At 41.9% G+C, this 24,775-nt stretch overlaps 2 protein-coding genes across 7 annotated transcripts in view; one reads left to right on the top strand and one right to left on the bottom strand.

Annotated features, from left to right (window-relative positions):
- Positions 1-5: 5 nt before the first annotated feature.
- LOC119659404 (vacuolar protein sorting-associated protein 45) lies at positions 6-2,285 on the top strand. The gene is made up of 4 exons (XM_038067475.1): positions 6-247; positions 320-518; positions 580-1,658; positions 1,715-2,285. Exons 1-4 carry the CDS (start codon positions 155-157, stop codon positions 2,057-2,059), a joined length of 1,716 nt encoding a protein of 571 aa, XP_037923403.1. The 5' UTR covers positions 6-154; the 3' UTR covers positions 2,060-2,285.
- A 5,688-nt stretch (positions 2,286-7,973) lies between these two features.
- The window catches only part of LOC119659141 (phosphatidylinositol 4-kinase type 2-alpha), a 28,074-nt gene continuing 11,272 nt past the window's right edge, over positions 7,974-24,775 (bottom strand). For 3 of the 6 annotated variants that reach the window (XM_038067075.1, XM_038067080.1, XM_038067077.1), the window contains 6 exons: positions 13,215-13,333; positions 12,811-12,941; positions 12,532-12,727; positions 11,866-12,423; positions 9,651-9,790; positions 7,974-9,586 (listed from right to left, as the gene is read on the bottom strand). In XM_038067075.1, the coding sequence (XP_037923003.1) occupies positions 9,508-9,586; positions 9,651-9,790; positions 11,866-12,423; positions 12,532-12,727; positions 12,811-12,941; positions 13,215-13,333 (1,223 nt within the window). In that variant the 3' untranslated portion in view covers positions 7,974-9,507. Of the gene's footprint in view, positions 9,587-9,650; positions 9,791-11,865; positions 12,424-12,531; positions 12,728-12,810; positions 12,942-13,214; positions 13,334-16,311; positions 16,568-22,158; positions 22,428-24,775 lie in introns of those variants that run through there. The other 3 variants (XM_038067079.1, XM_038067078.1, XM_038067076.1) reach the window with 3 other exon arrangements.

Raw genomic sequence — 24,775 nt, 5'->3', positions numbered from 1 at the left:
CCAGTCATGACGTTCGCCGAACACTTGTATTGATTATTTTCTGACCAATCGCGCAATGTCAAATTAACAGCTGCTACTTGGGATTGTAACCACCCCCTCAAGGAGCAGCAACAGATTTTAATCGCCAGAACAATTCGCGAACAAACCAGTCAACATGAACGTAATCACAGCGATCAAGCTCTACATCGAGAAGATGACAAACGAGTCGGGCCCGGGGCTGAAGATTATTCTGATGGACAAGGAAACCGTAAGTGCCGAGAAATCATCGACGTGTTTTTGACCTAATTAGCTTCTGTTATCAACGCTCGACCACTTCCAGACAAGTATCATTTCCATGGCATTTAGCCAATCGGATATGCTGCAGCGGGAGGTCTACCTGTTCGAACGAATCGACTCCGCCCGGTCAAACGAGCGCCTGAAACATCTCAAGTGCATAGTCTTCATACGGCCGACGAAAATGAATGTCTCTCTGCTGGCAGATGAGCTGCGAAGTCCCAAATATGGAGCGTATTACATATGTAAGTGAAGACAGTCCGTCCTCTATCGCAGGAAAACGTTTTGAATGGCGTTTGCTTGCAGATTTCAGCAACATTATCCCGCGAACAGATATCAAGCTCCTTGCGGAGAGCGACGAGAGCGAGTCGGTCCGGGAAGTGAAGGAAGTCTATGCCGATTTCCTGTGTGTGAATCCCAACTTGTTCTCCTTCAACATTCCGTATTGCATGCAGAGCCTGAAGTGGATACCAGAAGCGCTGATGCGTTCGGCGCAAGGTCTCACGTCCATCTTGCTTTCACTGAAAATTCATCCTGTTATTCGGTATCGAGCTGGAAGTGTGGTCGCAGAGACTTTAGCGAAGCAAGTTTACGATGTAATTTCGAAGGAATCATCGCTTTTCGATTTCCGCAGTCATGATAACGGCGTTCCTCCTCCTTTGCTGCTTATACTCGATCGGAGAGATGACCCAATAACGCCACTCCTTCACCAGTGGACGTACCAAGCCATGGTCCATGAGTTGCTCACAATCAACAACAACCGAGTTGACCTATCGAAAGTTTCTGGCATTTCAAAAGACCTTAAAGAAGTTGTCCTTTCCGGCGACCAAGATGAATTCTATTCGGGCAATTTGTACTCCAACTTCGGCGAGATTGGATCCCGCATCAAGAGCATGATGGACGAATATCAGAAGAAGGCAAAAGATCAGCGGAAAGTGGAAAGCATTTCAGACATGAAAAACTTCGTGGAAACATATCCACAATTCAAGAAAATGTCAGGAACGGTTTCGAAGCATGTCCGAGTCATCGGCGAGTTATCCGATCAGACGGCGCAGAGGAATCTGTTGAATATATCTGAATTGGAGCAGGACATTGCCTGTCGGGCTGATCACTCGGCACAACTTCAAAGAGTAAAGAAACTCGTGGCCGACGAGAAGACTGCCGTGAAGGATGCTCTGAAGTTGGTGGCAATCTACGCATTACGCTACGAACGACATGCAAATTGTGATATAATGGGATTGCTGCAAACAATAGAGAAACGAGGAGGGAAAGCAAGTTTCGTGCCGAAACTGATCGAGTACGCAGGGCAGCATGCGAGACAGGGCGAGCTGTTCAGCACCGTACGAATTACCGATGCTGTCAAGTTTACCAGAAATCTGATAAAGGTAAGGCGACTGTGATTTCGTATTTGTCACACTCATTTCAAGCATTCACCTCACAGGGATTGAAGGAAATCGAGAACGTCTTCACGCAGCACACATGCCTCCTGAAGGAAACGCTCGAAGAAGTATTCAAGGGGCGTGATCTGGATCCCATGTACCAAGTCGTGGGCTCGTACGTACCATTCCGAAGACCTCATCAGGAAGTTGTGGTGTTTATGATTGGCGGCGCAACCTACGAGGAGGCTCTGGCCGTACATCAGTTGAACGTGTCCGGCTATCGTGTGATTTTGGGTGGGACGACGATTCACAACTCGGACAGTTTTATCAACGAAGTGGCGCACGCAACAATCGGCGTGCAGCCGAAACATACAAAGTCGCTTCAGCAATTTTACTCGCCAGACTGAATGTAGTCAGTGCATTTAGATTATAATCGTAACAATCGCTTACTGGAAAATCTAATGCATATTTGTGGAAAGACTTTATTTTCTAACTGTTAAGTGTATCATATTCGAATTGTGTATAAGTTGATGATGACGTAAATCATTTATGTATTACAGTAATAAATAATCTTTAAAGGATTTGTCTAAAAAACCTATTTAAAGAATATATGAATGTTATTAACAATAAAAATGTTTTGGTCACTGGTGTGGAACTTACAAACGGAATTTCTTAGCTAGAGCAAATATTCGTGGAGTTTAGTCGGGACGAAGGCTAAAGAAAAAGAAGAAATGAGGGAAGCCAGAGACCCAAGCACCCAAGTCTTTTGTTGGGCCCATTGTACTATCATTGGATGACGTCCCGCCTGCGGGTCCGCAGGTTTTTACGAATCCGAGAACATTCTCTAGAAGCCGAAAGTACGCAGATTCTTCCCTGAAGAACGCCTTACCAAGGTATCTTAGTCTGAGATCTGAGGAAGCCGCGGAGTTGCAGAGAGATCGCGGGGAAACGGAATAAGGAGGAAAACCCGCTGTTACTCAGCAAGTGGTCAAGAAGAAAAACGCCTCTTTGTCAAAGAAAACTGATCCGGCGAAAATTCCGAGGAAACTTGGTAATTCTTCGATTACTGCCTCAACTTAACTAAAGCGGAAGAATCTACAGTTCGTAAACCTGAGAATGGACTAAGGTGGACCGCTAAAGAAGAGAAGATTCGTCCGGAAATAATCATTATTTCCAAAAAAGATATTTCTTACGCCGATATTTTTCGCATAGTCGAAGCCAATGCGGGATTGATAGACCTGGGTGACAGTGGGTGGTATCAGGCGCACGCAGAAAAGATATCTGATATTATACTAAATATATCCAGCGAGAAGATAGCGAATAGTTTTCGCGGCCAGGTGAAAAACGTGCTAGGTGGGTTAGCAGAAGTGATAGCTCGAAAGTAAGAGATATTTATCGAGTGGAAAGATCTAGACGAGGTTGCATCGCGAGAGGATATCTATATTGCAAGGGGTTTGATCGTAGACCTCGACGAGATGAAAGGTCAAGAAAACACGACAGTTTGCCAAATAAAATTTTGGATGAGTGGAAAGGAATACCGGTCTAGAATCGTCTGAGCATTCAGGTGTCTATAATCTCCACAAGGTCGCCACTCATCATTGAGCTTGGCGATCGAACGGAGTGGAAATGACCAACCGCTGTTGGAAGGTCTGCATATACCCTGCTTAAGTGGTTGTTCAAATTTTTTCTGCACAACGGCGAGCTTCTGGGATGGTAGAGGACACACCTACGAGAAGATTGGAGAACCAGTAGTGCTGATGTGGTGCTGGACATCATGCTCAACTGGCTGGGAGATACTACATTCGGTTGTAATGTTGCGATATTTTTGGAGAGTGCATGACCTTAAAAATGATGGAAAGAGTGTCGTTGTCAGAGCAGTTGAAATTTTCCATGATGACCGGAAGGAAGTTGTGGGGTCTATGCTGCATATCTACCAGCAGTTCATAGTAACACAGGAAGTCTGCGCCTAATATGACGACACGGATTTCAGCTAAAATGAAGCGCCACGAAAAGGTCCAATGCAAGTCAAGACGTACGTCTACTTCTTTTGTAGCTGTATGTTGCGATGTGGGTGGAGTTCACTGTCGCTAATTTTAGCTGCTGGGGAAATAGTTTGTTCAGTCTGGAGACGGGAAGGACCGAGACCTTCGCGCCTGTTTCTACCAGATAATTACGCCGAGGGGAGTCGTATACTGTAATGCGGCGTGTTGCTGTACTCGGGTAGATGTCGCCGCGCACCCAGCGAACTCAGTTTTTTGGAATCGCGTCAAAGTACATGGGGTGGTACATTACGTATGTGGCTTGGTCCGCCTGGCACACGTCGGAGTTCGATGGCTACCCGAACACCCATTTCTCGAGGCGGACGTAGGCAGCGACCGTCTGTCGTCCATGACAAATGGCAAGGATGGCGATAACAGTTGATTGTTGGTTGGTTGTGGAACAATCAATTGTGCTTGCGCGACACCAACAAAAGAGCTTTCTGGAGCAAAACATTATTTGCTCTGAATGCGAACTGGATCCATAAGTTGTATGGAAACTTGAATGGCTGATCGTCTGATTTTCTTGGTTTGGCTACTTCGCCATCGCTGCCAGAGTGCGATTGATCTTCTTCTTGTTTTCGGAGAATTTTCAGGAGATGTAGGTGATGCGACGTTCGAGATCGCTTCAGCTGCTTGCCTCGAAATTCACATGATCCTGAATCGGCAAGGTCTACTTTACACGACAACGATTACTTCGTGTTAAATAGTCCCGCTCTTTGAAATCGGCCTTGTAGCAGGTTGCGCCCACTTCCAGTGGGCCCGGTATGGCTCCGCCACAATTCAACCTTAGCTGAAAAGAGTACGATAAAGAGGCTGAAGAATGCGTGGCTTTGTGAGGGTAAAATCTAATCTTCACAAATGCGCCTCCATAATGATCGTTTCGTTGATCTTATGCTCTTTTTCAAAAGTTTCTGACCCTCTTGGTACCCATTTTAGTCAACAGTTGAATCAGACTTTAGAGCCCGGTTGAGGAGTACTCTTGTTGATCTCCTCTGTTTTGCCAAATCAGAGTTCCACCAAAGTGTTTTGCCCTTCTTTCGCATATTGAGTGGATATTTCTTTTCGAAAGCTTCTCTCATGCTAATTGTGATTATTTGGGTTGTTTTCTCAATTCCAACAATGTATTTGATGGAACGCAACTCCAGCGCAATTCTATTTTGTAGGCTGCCTAACCTATCTTTCGTTGATTTCGAAATGGAGTAGTTAGAGGTGGATCCATGCCGGCAAGAACCCCAAATTAGGAACTCCACCATGCTATTAACATAGTGTGCTAGATGGGGATTTAAAAGCCTAGAGATTGTATCCAGATCAGGCATTTGATAAAGCCAAATGACGAAACCGATCACGACGAGCCGACCCCGCTTGTGAACGGGACAAAGGCTGAAGAAAAAGAAGATTATCCAAATTGGGGATCTACAATTCGGTTCCTACCAAATACTCTAGTAGTCCCGATCCTCTTGCGTTGATGTTGAAACTTCCCAAGTATACAGGGTGTTTCAAAACTACCGGACAAATTGCATGCCAGGCGCTTCCTCATGAAATTCTAAGCAAAGAATATTAAGTATTTTTTTCTCGATTTCTTAATCCTTTAGCTACCACATGTAATTTTTAAAAAGTTGCCGCTCTCACACCATTAAAATCGTAATAACTCAAAAATTAGGATAGCTAGAACTTTGGAATAAATGGTGAATCGAAGCTAGGACTTCACCACAGGATACAAAAGTTTACTTGTGAAAACCGAATAACTTTTGTGTTCCAAATTACGTTTTTCTCTACCAAAATTTTGCTATTTAACCCCATTTGTCTCGAAGTTGACTATATATAGATGCTACCACTGCCAACCATGGAAGAAACAGCCCGTGCACTTTATCAGTTTAAGAATCGTACGTCGCCAGGAACCGATGGAATTAGAACGGAGCTGGTTAAACATGGAGCCAACCAATTATACCAAGCAGTTCATCAACCTATATTCAAGGTTTGAAACAGCGAATCAATGCCTAATGACTGGCAAAGAGGAATTATCTATCCCATTGATAAAAAGGGGGATATCAGGCCGCGCAGCAATTATAGAAGTATCATGTTGTTGAGTACCATCTGTAAGATATTATCCACTAAGGCCGGATTGACCCATATGCCCAAAACATCATCGATCCGTACCAAAAAAGCTTCATTCCAAGCAAATCAAAAACAGATCAGAATGTAATTATGCGGTGTTTCCAACGATTAATCATTTGAAATAATAAAAAACTTTTTGTTTCTTTTTCGTTAGTGTAGATATTTATTCTTGCAAATACCGTTATTTCGGGAACCACTTGTTCCCTTCATCAGTGCTAACAAATCACTTGAAACAACAAGTTTTTTATTATTTCAAACAGATCAGATTCCTTCTGTTGAAATATCGTCATTATTACATCATTTTTTCATTGAGTTCAAGACCATCTATAATAGCATGATGAAATCCGCGTACGGTTGTTGGCAGCCTTTTTAAGCTTACAAAAACGATTCCGTTCGAAACGCCTGACAATACAGTCAAAGCTGTTACCGTAAAAGACAATAATCTTGCTAATCCCTATGTATTCCTCGGAAACTTGGCTTCTTAGCAAGAAAATTTTCGAACTGTTAGCCGCGTTCGAGAGAAAAAGCTTCCAAGGAATTTTTGGTACCTTACAAGAGGATGGACGGTTCCGTAGCATATAAAATGACGAAATCTATGAGTAATACCTCGATCGTCTGGCTATGGATAAAATCCGGCACAATAGGTTGCGGTGGGCACGTCACTTTATTGAAGATGATCCAGCCCGGAAAGTCTATACTATAAGAGCAATATCTGTGGTAGAAGAAAAGCGTGGCAGACACTGCCTTCGATGGAACGATGGTGTGGAAGGATGCGAGACAGTTTTTAGGGGTGAAAAACCGGCATATCTGAAGTTCGTTATTAAGGCAGGTCTAGATCGAATACCGGTTGTTGCGCCGTTGATGATAATTTTATACTTTGTAGCGTTGCTAGCGGAGACCATTTCACAACTGGATGAGTTTGTTATCTCAGTGGTCCGTATTATTATTACTTAAGAGCCAAACAGAAAGCGGATTACCCGCGCGAACTCTGTATTATGAAATGTTGCATCATCCTAATCAAACAGGAAGCGGTGCTGTGAAAAATTACAGAGATCGCGGTAGACAGGAAAAATGGATCTTGGAAACGAAATTCACAACGGTGTACATTCAATCACTTTTTGTGCCACTGTAAACAGTCCGCGTGCTGTTTGAGATCACCTGTCTGCGACGGATAGTTCGTTTTCTGTTTGACGAGTCCTTTATTTTTGGCTTTATTTTCTAGAAAGTCTCATTGAAAATTTCTACTAATTGTTCTGAGAGCAAAATACTCTTCTTTTTAAAAAAAAAGAGGCAACTCTTCAGACTCTACCTCGCTGTCGCCGATCACTGCGACGAAACCGGCACCTATTCTTGAGTTTAAAGAAGCTGGCACTTGCTGGAAACGAGCGTTCTGCACAATAAAATGTGGGAGTCAGCCAATCCTCACAATTAGTGCAGCCCGTCATGAATATGATGGGGACCAACTCACATCCTCAAAGTATTTGCCTAGGCTTAAGTCAAATAAGGCAAAAATACGATGGTGTCTTCGTTCATCATAATTCATGTGTTTATGAAACAATATACTCGCAACGGACACCATATATTAGTTACTTTCCTTTGCACTACTCCACAGGGCATAAGTGAGGCAGCATCTGAAGGGTTGCCTCTACCGTGCGAATAACCGCCAGATATTTTTGTAGCTTCTTTTTGTATTTTCAGTATAGAATGCAGTTGAAAGTAAGAAGTAGTAAGATTTGTAAACGCACCTTTGGACCTGCAATTTTTACTTCATATTCACTCATGAGATCAACTGGACATGGTTATACCACGCTCTTGCTCTTCGAATTTTTCTTGATTTGGTGTTATTTCCGTGTACAAAAATTCCGCTACTATTCGAAAGGAGTAGCGGGATCGAAATCTGGTTAATTTTGATTGTGTTTTCTTGATTTTCCCTGGTTTGTAAACTAGTAGTGCCTTGACATCCGAATTCAAGCCAATTATTCAGTTCAGTTTGGATGTCCTAACACTATTTCTTCAGCACCTTTTCCTGTTTTTTTCCAGGTTTATGATCTTGCATTCATGTTTTGTATTTCGGGGCAAAAAGCTTACACCTGGAATTAGAAAGATCAAACTTATTGCATACTCAAGGGATATTTGGGGATAATTGAAATTGAAAGATTATAAAAACTGCGTTTAGGACTGTTAGTTATGATATTAACATTTTAGGTCCTTTCTCATTTCGTTTATTTAACGTAGTTTAAAATTCCAATTTTACAGTTTATTTTACGTTCCCGTAATATGTGAATATGTTATTATTTACAATATTGGTATGACTTCTGAAGTTGTAATAAGTGTATCTTTGCTTTCTTTCATATATTTGATAAATATAAAATGAATAATTTCATGTTTCATTAAATATTCCTAATTTTTTTTTGTTCTAATATATATATATCCCTTAGTCGATATTTATACTGTTTTTTATGTTACGATATATCTAAATTCCTACTACAATAGATAAGGCGAAAGGGGGAGAAAATGAAAATGGAAAAGAAACCAATTTAACTGATTTGTTAAAATAGGAAGCGGTTCAATGACCCTATTAATGAGGATGCATATTTTCTCGCAGCTGATAATTAATTAATAATGAAAAATACGCCTACCTAGCAAGAGTATTCGTCTCCGCAAATCCCGGGACAGGTTGGCTTGAAACTTGTTGGAAGTCCTTCACTTCATGAATGGCTGATACTCGTAAGATTGTGAAGTGATTACTACACCACAACCCAATGAAAAATATATCCTGCGTAATCAGCCACAGCGCCTGACTTGGCAAGCATCGAGCAATAATTGATCATGAAAAGCTAGCGCTCGTATCGTCCAGCATTCGAGCTTGCATAAACAAATGTGGTAAATCTTTGGGAAAGGGAACGCTCTTATCTGAAAACCTTTTATTTTTCCAGGCCTGCCTCAAAAAATTCAATAGATCTTCGATTTAGGCATGAACCCCTCTTATACTTAAAATTTAATGACTCATTTCCCCAGCTTGGTATGCATCCTATTTTAATAGCAGCGAGGGAAGGCATTTAGCGCGATAGTTTCTAAATTTTTTGGAATTCGTTGGTGGTGACGTTTTCCTATTTTCGTTTTTGTACTTAAACCGAATTCAATAATTTTATAACGATGCAAATAATCGTACAAAAAAAAGTACACTCTACAAAAAAACACAATCAAATCAGGACCTATCGAATCAAACAATATTTGGAAAATTAGATCACAATCTATTTTACACATTATTATTACCGCAATCTCAAATCCTAATCGACAAAAAAAAAATCAACATAACAAAACACGAGGTATGCCTAGGAATGATTTGCGACGGTAAAAGGAAATAATAAAAAAATAAAATAGACGTATGATGGCTAGATGAGAAATTAACTTTAAAAATAAATTCTATAATGAGACAGGTGTTGAATTATCTCCTAAAATAAAGGGGAAAAAATATATATATAAATTTTAGTATAATTTCACAGCATTTAAAATAACAATGACGCAACAAATACGACATTTAGTTCTCTCGTTTGTCTTTTCTGTTTATTTGTTGTTGACGGTGATAACGCAGGCATATTTATGAATTTCTTTCTTCCTAATCTTTTCGTGGACTTAAATATGTGGATATATATGTATCTAGTTTCTTTGTTCCTATATAATGCTCAGTTTCCTGTTAGTTAGCACCATGAGAAGAAGGGGCTTTTGTTTTGGAAGCGCTGTGTAAAGGAGAAGAATCTCGAGCTTGAACTACTTGACCTGCAAAGAAACGAGGCCATTCATTCCCATGGATTCAATATGCTTTAAATTTAGTTAAATTTACCGTTCAACAATAACAGCTGGCATCTGTACCAATTGTACAGGTGATTTGCCGTCCTTTAGGGCTTGGGTAAGATTCAGTATTTGACCACGCATCACAGACATTTGCCGTTCGAAAAGACCCTTGTCAAAACCTTTGTCTTGCTGCAATTCGGGAGGATTACGTTAAAATCATTCCAATAATATTCATTGTATAGTCATAAGTTCTGTCAGTCAAACAAATTTTTATTTCTCACGAAGTAATAAACCAAACCAATCGAAAAGTACACCATTAGAAAAGAGAAACATAGAACTTACAAACGAAAAAAATGCGTGTGACGGACAGACAGTAAACCGATTTTTAATTAAAAAAGTTATTCGAAATGGCCGTTGCCAGCAACTATACAGGTTTGAATTCTATGAGGCCATGTATTAATCGCTTCACGCACAGTATGAAGCGGCATTCCTCGAGCTGCACGCAAGATGTGGCGCTCAGAGGTGGCGGTGAGGAAGACGGGGCGCCAACCCTGTCGGCTGAACCAAAACCAAGTGGCCGAGGAGAACCTCCAAGTGGTGACACTGGGACACGCTGTATCGCATTGGCTTGCCGGCCGTGATGCAGTAGGCGAATGCTTCAAAGACCTAATCAGGGCGATCAGACCCGAGTCTGCACGGGGCTCATCTGAAGTGGCTTCGGCCACGAAACCTTACCAGGGGTATACTAGTACAATGGGAACCGGGATAGCCCCTGGACTCTCATACTTCGGGTGAACTCCCGTTGTATGTGAGTAGAGCTCGGTTGTTTGCGGTTGGCCCCTAGTGGGAGCTTCATGGGGGTTGTGGTTATACACAAGCAAGAAGAGACCTTCGGGCCTCGGCGTGGTGTTGCGTTTCAACACGGGTGCCGTACTCTTTAGTTCGGAGAGATTTAGGCAAGTCTTGCATCCACCAGTATGAATGCTAAGCCATGCACTTGGTATAGACTGTTACCGTTGTTGCTTGTCACAGCGGGGCTCTGATTCTGGTCACAAAATCAATCCGTGTCTTTAAAAGGCCGTAGGATTAAGTTTCCACGACAGGTACCTACGTGAAACACTTAAGGACTCGCTACACGCACGATGCAGGCATTCAAACTCTCCAAATCGGTAAAAGTTCGATCGCAGGCAGTCTCCTCTAACTTAGACCAAAGGCTGTAGTCCAGAGGATTCAAATCTGGGCTGCCTGAGGGCCATTCATCCGCAGTTATGAAGTCAGGAACATGCGCCGCTAACCACTGCTGAATTAACTTGGCTTTATGAGCTGGGGCCGAGTCCTGCTGGAAGCACCACGGCTTTCCAGCGAATAGAGATTCACTCAATGGCTCGACCCCATCTAACATCTTTTCGTACACGCTCGCATTGGTTTTGATGCCGCCCTCGCGGAAATGAATATCAGTTACTCCGTGATATGAGACGCAAAAACATGACAGAAGTCGGATGGTGAGGACGTTGGACTCGCCGAGCATTTTCTTTGGCTTCATAACAATTGTGAGCATATACTCGATCATTTTGTTGGTTGAATTTTTCCTCGATGGTAAAGAAAAAAGAAAATAGAATTTTGCGATATTTTTTACCGGGAAATCTTTGCAGAAGAGCAACACACCGAGTTCGCCGTATTTCCTTCAGTTTTGGCGTTCACATATGACTAACGCATCGAGACCGAGATCTTCTCGTAAAATACGACTCATACTTCGAGTTGAAATGCCCATTTCCGCCGACATTCGTTTCTGCTTGCGGAGAGGATTGCGACGAACACGCTCACGCATAGCATGCACAACATTCGGGCGACGTATGGAGCGCGGGCGCCCCTCCCTCGGCCTGTCAACCATATCAGCTGTTTCTCGGTATCGAGCTAATGTCCTAAAAACGAATCGTTCCTTTACCGGCAGCTTTTTAACAAACTATGAATTTTTTTCGGCGTATTCCTACATTGGTACAATACAATAATCGCGATTCTTTCTTCGTAGTTACCGAACTCCATCGTATTGTCGTTCACACGCTACTAACATTCGAAAACCTGAAAGTCTGACCGAAGTGGTTTATGGTTAGGTACTCTTCGTACGCAATGTTACCAGTTTCGTCGGCCAAAAATTTCTCGCTATACGCATCAACTGACAGAACTTATGGCTATACTATGTATGGCTTGTATGTGAATATTATCTGACACGTTATGGGGGATGTGATAAAATGAAAAACACTTACCCTGAATAGCTCATAAAGTTCCTGACAAAGCTCCTCGACTGCATTCATATCAGACAAAATCGGCAGAACTAGATCCTTTATTTCCTGACTAAAAGGCACTTTGGCCTGCGGTAACCAAGCCCAATGATACGGATATGCTCGCCACGAATCAGGATGTTTGAATGGAAATGCCAAACCATTATCAATGGCGGCAATTTTGATATCAGGCGACTGGACTAAATGCCAATCGGCATGTTCATTCTGTGTTAGTTGATTTTCTGTACTCGAACCGGGTGTAGCTTCTGTAGATATGAGGTTCCCTCCTGACGATGCAGCTGCTTTTGTTGCTGCTGTTGTCGTCCCGTTTAATCCATTAACAATAGTAGGCATTTCGTATCGGATGAGCCAATTATCGTTACCACGATCTGTATTACGTATAATGTAGTCGAGAACAACGAGTCGTTCGAATTGCATTTGAAATCTATGCGCCAATTTTTTCGGTAGTGGTTCGTTTTCAAAACGACGAAGCCAAAAGTCAGCGTCTTTGTAACCATCAACAAACATTTGAAACGATCCGACCTGTGAATTTATTTGAAATTATTAGCGATTGTTTAAATTAATCTGGCAAAGGCGATCCCTATCTTCTAGACCCAAAGACATCGACCTACTAATAACTACGACACCCACCTTAGGGGGTAGACTCATCCGATTAAACTTTGCTGCTGGATAGTGCTCTTTAATAGTTCGTTTAATCCTATATTTTTGTCTATCGATTCTTGGATAGTTGAAAGTTTCCGATACCAGTCGTATAACCCGTGTTTTCGGCACAACATTTAATTTTAATTTTTGGTCCACTATGCTTGCGCCAGCCTCTGACAAATAGCTGGAAAGGACCGAACAATCAACAACATAATTTCAGACGAAATTTTGTCGAATATATTATATTTATCTAAACCTTTCACTTACCCTTGATTTGGTATTAAACATGCTCTACCAAAACAGCAAGGACAACACAACTTGTGCATCCACTTTGTCCATTTTGGATTCAGTCGCCCGTAGGGTTCCTCATCTTTTGGCTTGAAAACACCTATGTTTTTCTGAAACGAAACAAGAGTCCCCAAATGAAAGCCATTCTGACGAAAGAACATATCTGTCTATCTATCTAACATTTCTCTGTTCAATTCAATCCAAACTGGTTTTTGTAAAACTCTAGTGTTCATTCATTAAAAATAAACTTCAAAACCAATCCCCATTGAATTTTATTTGCTTTTTGCTCTTAAATTTGGTATACGATTTCGCTTAATATCTACGCACCAATCCCTTAAGGGAAAAGAGCAGCCAAAGGTAATTTATTGTTTTCGGATACTTACACCTGCAGGATTTTTCACGAAATAAGACCCACTACTGCCTTGATATATCCTTTCTGGATATATCCCATGGTCAATGGCCATTTCGGCCTGTAGGATGAGCTCACCGAACTGAGGATCATCTGTAATGAAAATAGAGAACAAATATTAGAAAAATACGTTGAAATGTTAGACAGAACCTGTAAGGAGACCATTGTTTTGCGGACAGAGTCAATACTGTGATATCGGAGCCACTTTTATATAAATACAATTCACACCCTCAACTTAAGGTTGTACCAAATTCTTGATATAAAACCCAAAATTGGTGGTTGGTGGTCAAAGAGTAGTATAGGTCCCAGGGCGAAACGTGGATACGATGGAGCATAGAACCTGGGTTACGCCTGCTGAACCGACAACAACAGCTCTAATACCAAACCATATCTCCACCTCCACGTGGTGACCGCTGAGAGTTCTTTCTTAACGAAAAGCTACAGACGGAGAAGGATGAAGCCGAGTCTCTCGCGCCTAAAAACGGGACAAATTGTACCAACTGGTCCTCCAGGTTGGGGGTTGCGTATGGCTGACAACCCTACAGCTTATTACGAAGCCACAACAGGAGCCTCGGACTGGACAATATAGACTCGGATCACTATCATCAATGGCGCAACAACCGGTATTCGGTCTAGGCCTGCCTGAATAAGGAACTCCAGACATCCCGGTTTTGCGTCAAGGTCCACCAATTCGATATCCCTAAAAGCTGTCTGGCGTCCTGACCTACGCCATCGCTCCATCTTAGGCAGGGTCTGCCTCGTCTTCTTTTTCTACCATAAATATTGCCCTTATAGACTTTCTGGGCGGGATCATTCTCATCCATACGGATTAAGTGACCCACCCACCGTAACCTATTGAGCCGGATTTTATCCACAACCGGACGGTCATGGTATCGCTCATATATTTCGTCGTTGTGGTTCCTGGTAATGAACACCTTGCTATAGCTCCTGAAGGACAAAACGGTCTTCGTACCAACGTTCGCGGACGACCTAACCGTAATATTTATCGGCAAGTCTGCGGGCACAGTATGTGACCGCCTGAATGCAACATTGTATGTAATCCACAGTTGGTGCCTCTATAATGGACGCTAGGAAGACTGGACTAGTTACAGCTGGTACAAACAGTCAAATATTTAGGAGTACATCTCGACTCCAAGTTAACGTGGAGGCACCATATCCAGGGACAATACCAAAAATCCTGCAGATTGCAGAAGAGGTAAAACGGAAAGCAGCTAACGGCGCATATAGGCTTGATGTCATTGGTGCGTGGAAGAGCAGCCAATCTTACGGCCATGCGTCCATCTAAAAATTTCTTGGCAAAGATTAAGTTGGCTCTCATGCCGGCCGATCATATGATTCGTCTTTAAAAAGACTTATTCCGTCGTAACCACTAAAAAAGAAAAATAGTCGATGCATGGCTACGAAACTTTTGGGATTATGCCATTTTGTTGGCATCATCGGCCATCTACTATCAAGTCGTAGCCGAATAGAGAAATTTGATCTTCTGCCGGTAGACGAAAATCTTTGTGAAGGAACCCGAGGCCGCTAAGGCGGCTTTTTTGTTGTCCATTAAGAAGTGGGACATGAAAACCCTAAAAGGGGTTTTAACGGGACACTGCCTCTTAAACTACCACATGGAAAAAATCAGAGTGGTGGTCTCGTCAATTAGCAGCCAATGCGAGGAGGATGAAGAGACGGCCCTGCATTTCGAATGTAGCTGTCCGGTTTCCTCAGACCTCCAACGAAGATACCTTGGTAAGGTTTTCTTCAGCGTAGAGTCTGTGTCTGGAAAATATTCTCAGATTCGCAAAAGCCTGCGAACGCTGTCGACGAGAGGCCGATCTCCGGGGATAGTACAATGAACCTAGCAAAGATTTGAGTTCTTGGAGTTGCAAGTTCCCCCACTAAACCCCTGGCCCTAGGCGGCCTCACTAATACTCCCGATCATTCTGAAGGTTGCCCTTCTTGGTAGCGTCTTATGTGCAAATGGAGAGGAGTACTGGAGTACTGTGTAATACTTTCTCTGACTTCTCAAGTAAAAGGGCTATGTGGCAATTTTTCTGGTGGCAATTCAGGGTGCTGAGATAGATATCCAATGTTTCTTCAATTAAAGTAAGCAGTTTTTGGGTAATGTCCGTAGTTACCTTTTAAGATTGATACTATTTTGTATAATTGATATATGAGATGGAGGATCACGAAGCTAAAACAAGTTATTTAATTTGGACTGCCATTATCCGAATAACAATAAGTGGCCTACATCGTTCAGACATGTTAGAACCAAAACGATGGCATTAAATTACTATTTAATTACAAAAGAGCGGTGATTTCAGGGATTGGATTCATTGACACGTATTCCTATATTACTGGTAATCTAGCCTCAATGATGCACTGACTTTGAATTGTGACGCTTTGCACTAATGAAACCGTAGAATGAGTCCATTTTGATAACATTGTTACGAAACTCGGCATAGTTTGTAAATGAACTGATAACACTCATGATATCGTTGCATTGTTTCTTCTGATTTCTTTCGCACCAAACTTTGGCTACGAATGTAAATTCAGATAATTAAATAATAATAGCTTGAGAGCGTTTGCATGGTGTATAGTTTATGTTTAGAATTTTAGTGGAGGTATAAAGGCAATTAAACCGTTTCGTTGTTATGATAATGTGAACTATAATATTAATAGATGCGGTCGCTCTCTGATACATCCGCGTTGTAGCAACGAATTTCATGATATTGTTCACGTGTCTTGTGTTTGCACAGTCCGTTGATTTCCGCGATGATAGTCTCTGCATTGTATGATATTAAGACTGTGTAATATCGAGGTGTGACTTGGTTGGGCAACGCACTGAAAATATCGCGATTTAGGAGCTGTATTAACTGGATTTTGGCCTACACATCCAATAACGCATCTTTGTTTGATAGTCAAACAACATTGCAGTTACTAATATTACTTGGAGAACACAAAATGATATTTTGCAATTACAGCACAGAACTTGCCAACCATGAAGGATGCTGACTCACTTTAGTAATTTGCTAACTTAAAAAACACTTTTTTTTCCAAATCACCTCGTCTCAAATTGTTTCCACAAATGAATGATATTGAACGACACGAGTATTCCGGCAGAGAGTATGGATTGAATGCTTGTTCATAGTTAACAGATTGTCGATTGAACAATTTCTTCGTTCGCAATAAAGTTATATCGAACAAGCTTAAATCTTGACACAATTTATCCATTTTTTTTTTCGTTATTATCCGTTCGAACGTGTCTATGATTTCAAATCCATGCGACTATGTATCGGGACGTGGCACCGTCGAACTAACTGCTGGCAACAAATTACAGAACTAATTACAATAACGATTTTGCACAGAATAAAAAAATATATATCAACGTAATGGAAGCACAGGAAAAAAAGACTGAAAACTATGAACACTACACCAACTAAAATGGAAATTAGTCGGTGGAAGAGCTGATAAAGTAAATACAAATTTTCACGGTAGTAGACGGAAAACAGAGCGAACCTTCAATTTCCTTTCATGCCAACTTACTTTTAGTTGGGTTCCGTTCAATGATTTCACGTGCAGTTTAGATATATTTGCCGTAGGTGCAACTGCAATTAAATTGTTGATAAAAAATTTACTTGAAATTTTGGTTTTCTTCGCGATATTGAGACTATTACATGGAAAGCGCGAAAGAAATTGAGCATTGTTGTATGGTAGAGAGGCTACTATTCAACAGTTGCTTCCATAGTGGAAAGTATTGGAGGTGATGACGGTGAAAATATATTCGCAATACAATTAAGTGTGCACGTAATTATCTCATGAATGCGTTTCATTTTTCTACATTGGATTATTTCGAAATATTTTCTTTTTTTGTTTCGTTGCTTTCGGGTAATAGGATTAGAGGTTCTTTCATGCACAACACATAAACTCTCAACCAGAGGATCTTGTCCACAACAAGTTTCTTTCTTTCCTTCCTTGTGGTTTTCAGAAATACTTTTAAGCATTGCAAACAGTCTTGTTGTCCGTTTTTTGAAAAATACAGAAAAACGCTGCGGGGATCGCTTTAGTGTTCAAAGTTTTTCCATTGCAGTCTATGCTAATGTGCTTTGTTATTCGAAGTTACAATGCACAGAGAGCAGCAGCCGAACTAATAGCACATGTTGCAGAAATTACCATCAAATTGACTCAAAATCTCCTTCCGTTTAATCTAAAATGCAAAAGTATTAATAAAAATTGCAAAACAAAACTCCGCTCATTATCAAAATCATAAAAATAAATTTGGGGTAATTGAACACTGGAATTAATCTACTTGTTCTTATCTGGCGGGAGTTAAGACAAGTAGAACTTTTACTTATTATGGTTCGCCTGACTCAACAGCAGTTTGACTGGATTCAAGCATTGAAATTTGCGGTTTATTGTTCAATTTTCATCGATTTCAGCTCGTTCTCCGGAAAGCAGTTCAATAATAACAAATGAATTTAAAAACGGCCCCGTGCATTGTATTCATTGATGCAAGATTTAAAATCATAAGAAACGAAAATTGGACCAACAGCGCTTGTTCAGCTTAACCATCGCCTGCGAGTATATCTTAACACAGTCGCGCCGAAATGCGCTAATCTAAACGAGATTTTTGCTCTCCAAGTGATTCATATGCTTGCTATGTAAAACTGCGACGTATCTAGCGATTTCGGTTTGGAAAAATGCATGGAAAGCGGGAAACCTACAGATATTCAAAAAAAATAAAGTGAATTATTAAATATAATTCATCAATTTTTCCAAATCTATACTATTCTCTTTAAATCCTCCTTTGACCCAATGTACCACTTTTTCAGTTCTCGCAGCAATCCAAAAACCTCCTCCGGAATATCTTTTTATACGTGCAATGATTCACGCTGATTTTCTTCTATGGTATCTTAAATAATATTTTTGTTGACACCAGAGTAATCAAAGAAAATTGCTAACATGACCTTGACTTTTGAATTACTTTCGCACGGCGTGTGGCGGTGTTTTGGCTTTATTATTTGCATGCTTTGCTTGAATGGTTAGTTGTTTCGGGGTCGTAGGCATAGATTCAGGTCTTATCTTCCGGAATATGAGTTTCATGACTGACTGATAGTCGGAGATCATTTCTTTACAGTTGTTAATGTGATGCTCTTTTTCGAAAAACTTTAAACCAATCGAAATCTTTGGTGGAAGCTTATTACTTGCACAATATTGAAAATAAAATGGAAAAAGTATCAACAAAATAGCTGAAACTGTGTGGAGTCCCTATACTCCAAAAAGAAGTAAACAGAAGACAAAAAAGACCACGGTTCGCTGAAATTTGCTTCAACTCCCTCCAGGGCTTTCCAACATGCTTGCACTCCGTTTGTACTGCATTGTGGCAAGTGCTCTTGAACCACTCGTCGGCCATTGTGTGGTGTAGCCAGCAATGTAATTATCGCTCCTCCTTAATGCCCTCCGATCATATAATTCACGGGTGACAGGCCTATCGTCGAACTTAGCGGCTTCAACCTGTTTGATGGCATTGGTGATTGAGATGATTTCTCTCCTGCTTGGAAGAACAGTCCGTGTTTGTATGTTACGATGACTAGCCATTTCATCCTCTGAAGGCGGAACTTCACCGGATGTTATGTTCTTTACATCTCTTCAATTGTTCGTTATAGTAGATGAAGAGTCGACCGTTAAGCTCCTTCACTTGACCATTGAAAGGTTTGCGACAACACACATTTCACATTGCCTTTGCGACATTTTCCGGTTTTCTGACCAGCGCAATAGCACATTCCCTTTTGTCGCGCACAATCTACGTTTAACTTCTCCCGATTTCAGGCCGTATCGAAATTTGAGCATATCATCCCCACCATCACTGGTCAATATAGTCCTCAACCTATCCCGTTCATCATTCTGCTTCCACAATTTCGCAGTGCTCATCATATTCTCAGGCCTGTTACTCAGGGTATCTACCATCCAATCATCCAAATAGCTCTCCTAATGTCGAGCGACAGCTGGATCATTCAAGCAGTCTATATTGAATTTGGAGTGTCGCAACTCTCCAAGCTACGAGAACTGGTGAACGTAATATTCAAGCGAAGGCAACCGACCATCAGATGGTGATCCCTTTCGAGGCCGTTATCACCGCCTCTCCTGTTTTGCATATACAGAAGGCGGCTCCTAAATCTACTACTGATCGCAAAGTGGTCAATCTGATTGTTCGTAGGTTGCATAATTCGGCAAGTCCTCACACAGTCTTCTCGCGGTGGCTGCTGGAAACCGTCTTTGGAAGGGCCAAGAGTATGTAGCGCTGGGCTGGGAGTAGACTCATCCATTTCTTTACCTGCTGGCCATGTGCTAGGGACAAGTGGACCTGGCGGAGGGATGAACCAAACAACAGCCCAGAGATCGTCCTCTCTGCACTGGAGAAGGTGCTAATAGAACTTCAAGCCAAGGTGGAACACCATACGCCGAGGGCCGCGTGGCCAATGGGAAGCTTGGTTTTCAGTATGCGAATTATGAATACCTTGGGCACCTTCAGATTTAAATAAGACCCCTACCCTGGTGGTCGGGCTAACCAGGGTGGATATTTTTTCCGAACTATTCGTGGGACCAAGACAAGCTGCTGGCATCCAGCCAGGAGGCAATAGCCGTCGAAAGCAGTATAGTCTGTACCAGTCATAGCACTGCTGTGTTGAAAGGAACCGTAACCAAAGCAAGGACAAAATAGAATGTCGGTCATCGGAAACCGGCTAAGAAGCGGAGGTCCACTGGAATCCTGCTCAAGAGCTAGTACCAGAAGCGGCCAATTAGCGCCGGAGATGTGGACTGGTGTTGAGCCCAGACTATCGGAGATGGTTATCGAGCATTTTCTGTACGTCAAAGGCGAACACACGTTCCTCTCTGGTGGTCTGTGGGTTCCACGTTATAGCATGTGAGGATCAATTCTCCCGGAACTTTTTCATCGTGCTAAAATCAGCGACACCAGCAAAGTCGTAGAGCTCAAAGTCATCCCATACAACGACTTCCCCTCTAGACCGGCCGCTCGCATCTTGTTACCGAAGTTCCGCATGGGTAAGAACAAGCTCGTCTAACCCCTGTTCCCTAAAAACCCCAGGATCCCCATGGAGGACTGGGTAGTTATCAAGGAAGAGGACACCCCCAGACGGAGAGTGCCTGGAGACATTAAAAAAGGCGGACTACAAAGTTCGGTTCAGGATCAAGAACGTAAATGTGAAAATCATCCGCTCCGCAAAACCGGATGACGACCTGGATCCAGTTAACGACGAGCTGTTGGAGCAGATGAGGATCGACGGTCCGACGGGGACTGACGAATCCCCTACGCAAGCAGATCATCCTGAGGGTTGCGCTAGCAAATCTCGGCTAATCTGCTTGTCTTCCTCTAAGAGACATTCACCTTGCACTAGTGCAGGAGCCCTGGATCAGAGGCGACTGATCCATCAAAGGGCTCCAAAGCAAATATTACAATTTATTCCAGACAGATCGGGACAGACCTAGAGTATGTATTCTCGCGATGAAGAGTCTGTATGATTTTCTAAGTTCCAGGGAACTAGTCATGGTCATGATGGAGCGAGCGGGAGCCAAGAACGTGTATATTTCCTCGACTTACATGCCTCATGACTAATCAGCTTCGTCAAAGGAACTGCAACATTTAACGCCCATCATAACATCAAAGAAGACCAACCTGTTGATACGCTTTGGGGCAGCTCGAAAATCAACCAAAGAAGTGAGTTATTCTTTGATTTTATTATTAATACAAATCGACAAGAACAATCTAAACAGGTAGAAGTCGGTCACCAAGACTGCTTCTGGTTGCACTATTGTCAAAACATTGAAAGCACCAGTGAATCTGCAAGACTTAGTAAGATTCTAGCCAAGAAACATAGGTGGAAAAATTAATGAAGGCAGTCCATAATCTGCTGAGGAGGGAGGAGCTTCGGAGGAAAGTTACATATAACGACAGGAGCCGCAGTTCATAGCTGATCCTGCCCCGCGACGTAATACCGAAATGGCAGTCCCGCGGGGGAGGTGGTTAGTGAAAGACTCACATAACCGTATGGCAGGAGTGCCAGCGGTAGGTTTTAAACCTTTCCACACAGATATTGAACCGAAACAAAACCTTGAAAGCAGATCGCTGACCTAAAACCTAGACACTAGACAAATTAATGCTCATGGGTTTACGCACGTTCACCAGATAACACGATGATGTGAGCAAGGAAGAACTTTTAATAGTTTTCTAGAGACGACCCATGATTCATTACCTTTGATAACGTCACTGCCGTATAAGGTGTTCGCTAATGGGCTCAACTTGAAGATACATTCGCCATGACAATTGCAACAATGAAGATCACCACCTTACACAAATCATAAATTTACGAAATATTCATTCCGTCAATATTTTTTTGCGTCAATGAAAACAATAATACACTATAGGGGCCAAGACACACACCGATCACACTCGAACTAAAAATCATACAGAAAATTCGAGGTCCACATCAGAATGATTCAGAGGTAGAATTATATACAATAAACAGCAAATCATTAACACCAATATCAGACATTATCAAGCTTCAATAAAACGGTCACTAAAAATGGATGCAAACCGATTGTTTACCAGACCGAATGATAAAGTATATGACAGAGGGCTGGCTTTAGAAAAATCTTGCAAGAACTAAAAGGATCCAATTACGATAGACCATGAATGAGACCTTAGAATTTCGGAATTCCAGCGATACCATGGATTGACCAAGATGGTTGAAGGGGATGTTACGTCGGGAAGGGACGTTATGTTGTAATGTGAAAGTCAGAAATTGCAAAATCTAGCTTTTTCCTATCCCAAGGGAATAAGGGATAAATATCACACTTTGTATCTATAAAGCAGGAAATTAAAATTTATTTACATCTTGTAGCTGTCGTTTCAAGCAGAATCATCGACGATTTACACATTTTGATTGTTACTTAGTAACTATCTTTAACAAACAACTTATACACGGCTAAGCACTTCACAATGTCCACCTTATTTCAAGCAACACAGAATACGACATTACAAGAATAAATGGAACTGATGCAAAGAAATACACTCCACTAAATGCACCTGCAAATTGAACTTATCAGATACTTTTCTCCAGGTGTAATTCAACTGCTATGTAGGCGTATCAATTGATTTACAAAATAAACCCACACTTGAAACCTTATCAATGAACACTGCTCTAGACATACTTCGGTTAGACTTTTTTTTATTTACAAGAGATTAATCGCTCACTCCTTCTGTAAATCAACCTAGCGATAAATAGAAAATTGTGTTTACAATATATACTATAGGAAACATCTGGAGAAATATCTTATCTTAGAATCTGTCGTATCATTACAGCTGTCAATTGATAGGTAATAAAGATTTCACAGCTTCTCAGATGCTAAACACATTCAACACCAGTGAAGTGGGGAAACAGGTTGAGTTTTTAGACCATTGCAGACATCTAGGTCAAGGATTCGATTAGGGGACCAAACTATTAATCAAATGGGTCAGAAAATCGTGCTTGTTTTGAAGATGAACTCCTACTGAGTACTCGGAGTTTCGATACGCAAGAAATAACTTTTGGACAATTAAATCTGCTCCTCCAATTTCCATTGAAAAAAAAAAGACAATTCTTACTGCTACGTGTGATCAAATCTTGTGATAAGTGCTATTATTTTAAATTGAGAGAAAATGTTTAAACAATTCTCTTCAGTGTCGTTCGTAAATTAGTATCGAGTGAATGACATAAAAAAGCACTAAAATACAAGAGAAAGAAATTGTTAGCCGCGGTAGCTAAAATTGTGAGTGCGATAAAATTTTTAGTGACTACACTATGTACTCATCAACAGATCGCCATAAAAGATTGTATCAACTTAAGTGCAATGATTAAATCTTGCATTTTGTTAGTATCTTAGAGCTTGTTGAATTGACGTTGAAGAAAACTAACTAGCATAAATGTAGATAGTATTCTTGTTTAAGAATTGAGTTAGTCCAAGGTCTCTGCGTCTCATATTTTGGTGCGTGGATCACCTATGACCCCAGCGAAAACCAACCTGCTTTCTGTCGATCAAGCTTTTGAGATGTTCGTTGAGATGGTAAGGGAGTATCTTAGATAGAATTTTCGCGACAGCATGAAGCATGCAAATATCCCTCCAGTTGGCGTATCCCTTTCTTACTCATTGGGAAAGTTTCCGTATTCTCAGAATTTACGAGTAAGCAAAAGCAGCAAATTTGCAGAGAATCCAAAGAAAAATCGTCGAATTATGTGCAGACTTTAGATGTTAAAGACCGCCCTCGGTCGGGTCGTCCCAGCACGCGTCGAGCGTCGCAAATCAAGAATTTTTCGAAATTCGCTCTGAAAACAGAATACCATAGCCCGAAGATGAATGTCTCGCAAAAGCCCCCGAGTCGAATTATAAAAAAAAGACTTGGGGGCTTTCGAACGCCGTAACGGACGTTTATTGACTGAAAAAATGGAAAAATGTGTGACGACGAACGCCATTTGTTGGCACCAGCGGATTTCACGCCACTCCTCAACGTTTTATTGACCTCCGGCCTATAGCGCACATCCTTCGAGTGTACGTCCACACTTCTCCCTCGAGCCGTGAACAGCGACAGCCACACGGCGACCAGCAAAGACCAGCGGTGATCCTGTATCCTACGTTCAAAGAAGCGCTGATCAAACGTTTGTGTACGTCGCCAGAGCAACGGACCAGGCGGCTGCCAGCACATAAGGGAATGGGGGACCGCAGGCAAAGCCAAATCTTGCGTCATTCACAAGATTTAGCTGGAATCGCAATAAGTGACGAAATTGTGCACACATTGTGAGTGAGTCGATTGCCAACGAACATGCAGGTATGCTCGCCACCCAAAAGGACGTAACACGCAGCTAAGTAGTCGACTTGACAAATGTGATCGTCGAGTTTATGACGAGTATAACAGCGCAAATGACTAAGGTACGCGCCAACCCTGCGGAGTGGGAAACATCCATTGCTAAACTCATTCCAGAAGTAGCCGCTCGACCTTTCCAGTTTCGACCATTCATGCACGAACCGACTCCATGAAAACGCCCCTTGCTGATACCATAACACTTTCCGTATCGAGGTCAAAAGATCCGACAAATCTTATTCGCTTTCAAAAACCGCAACCGGCTCTCACTAATGGGGGCGACCGACCAGGCTACAAAGTCACGTCGTATATTCTCACGGATGAGATGTCGCACTGCACGTATCTAATCGATTGTGCCGTCGATTTATATCCAAAATCGGAGAACAAACCTCAATAGTCGATCTACGAGCTATCGGCGGAAAACGGCACTATCATTAACATTTGCGGCTCAGAAGCCCGTACTCTCAACCTCGGTCTGTGGCGTAATTTGTGGACCCGGTCATTTTTGTGGTCAATCCATTACGGTCTTGTGTTCGATCTACAGAATAAGGAGCTGATCGATAAGTCAACCCTGTCGTCTTCAAGGTGTCAGGTAGTGAAATCGGCAGCTTCGT

The sequence above is a fragment of the Hermetia illucens genome, chromosome 6, assembly GCF_905115235.1.
Source record: "Hermetia illucens chromosome 6, iHerIll2.2.curated.20191125, whole genome shotgun sequence".
NCBI classification, from domain to species: Eukaryota; Metazoa; Arthropoda; class Insecta; order Diptera; family Stratiomyidae; genus Hermetia; species Hermetia illucens.
This window is presented reverse-complemented; position numbering and strand designations above follow the sequence as displayed.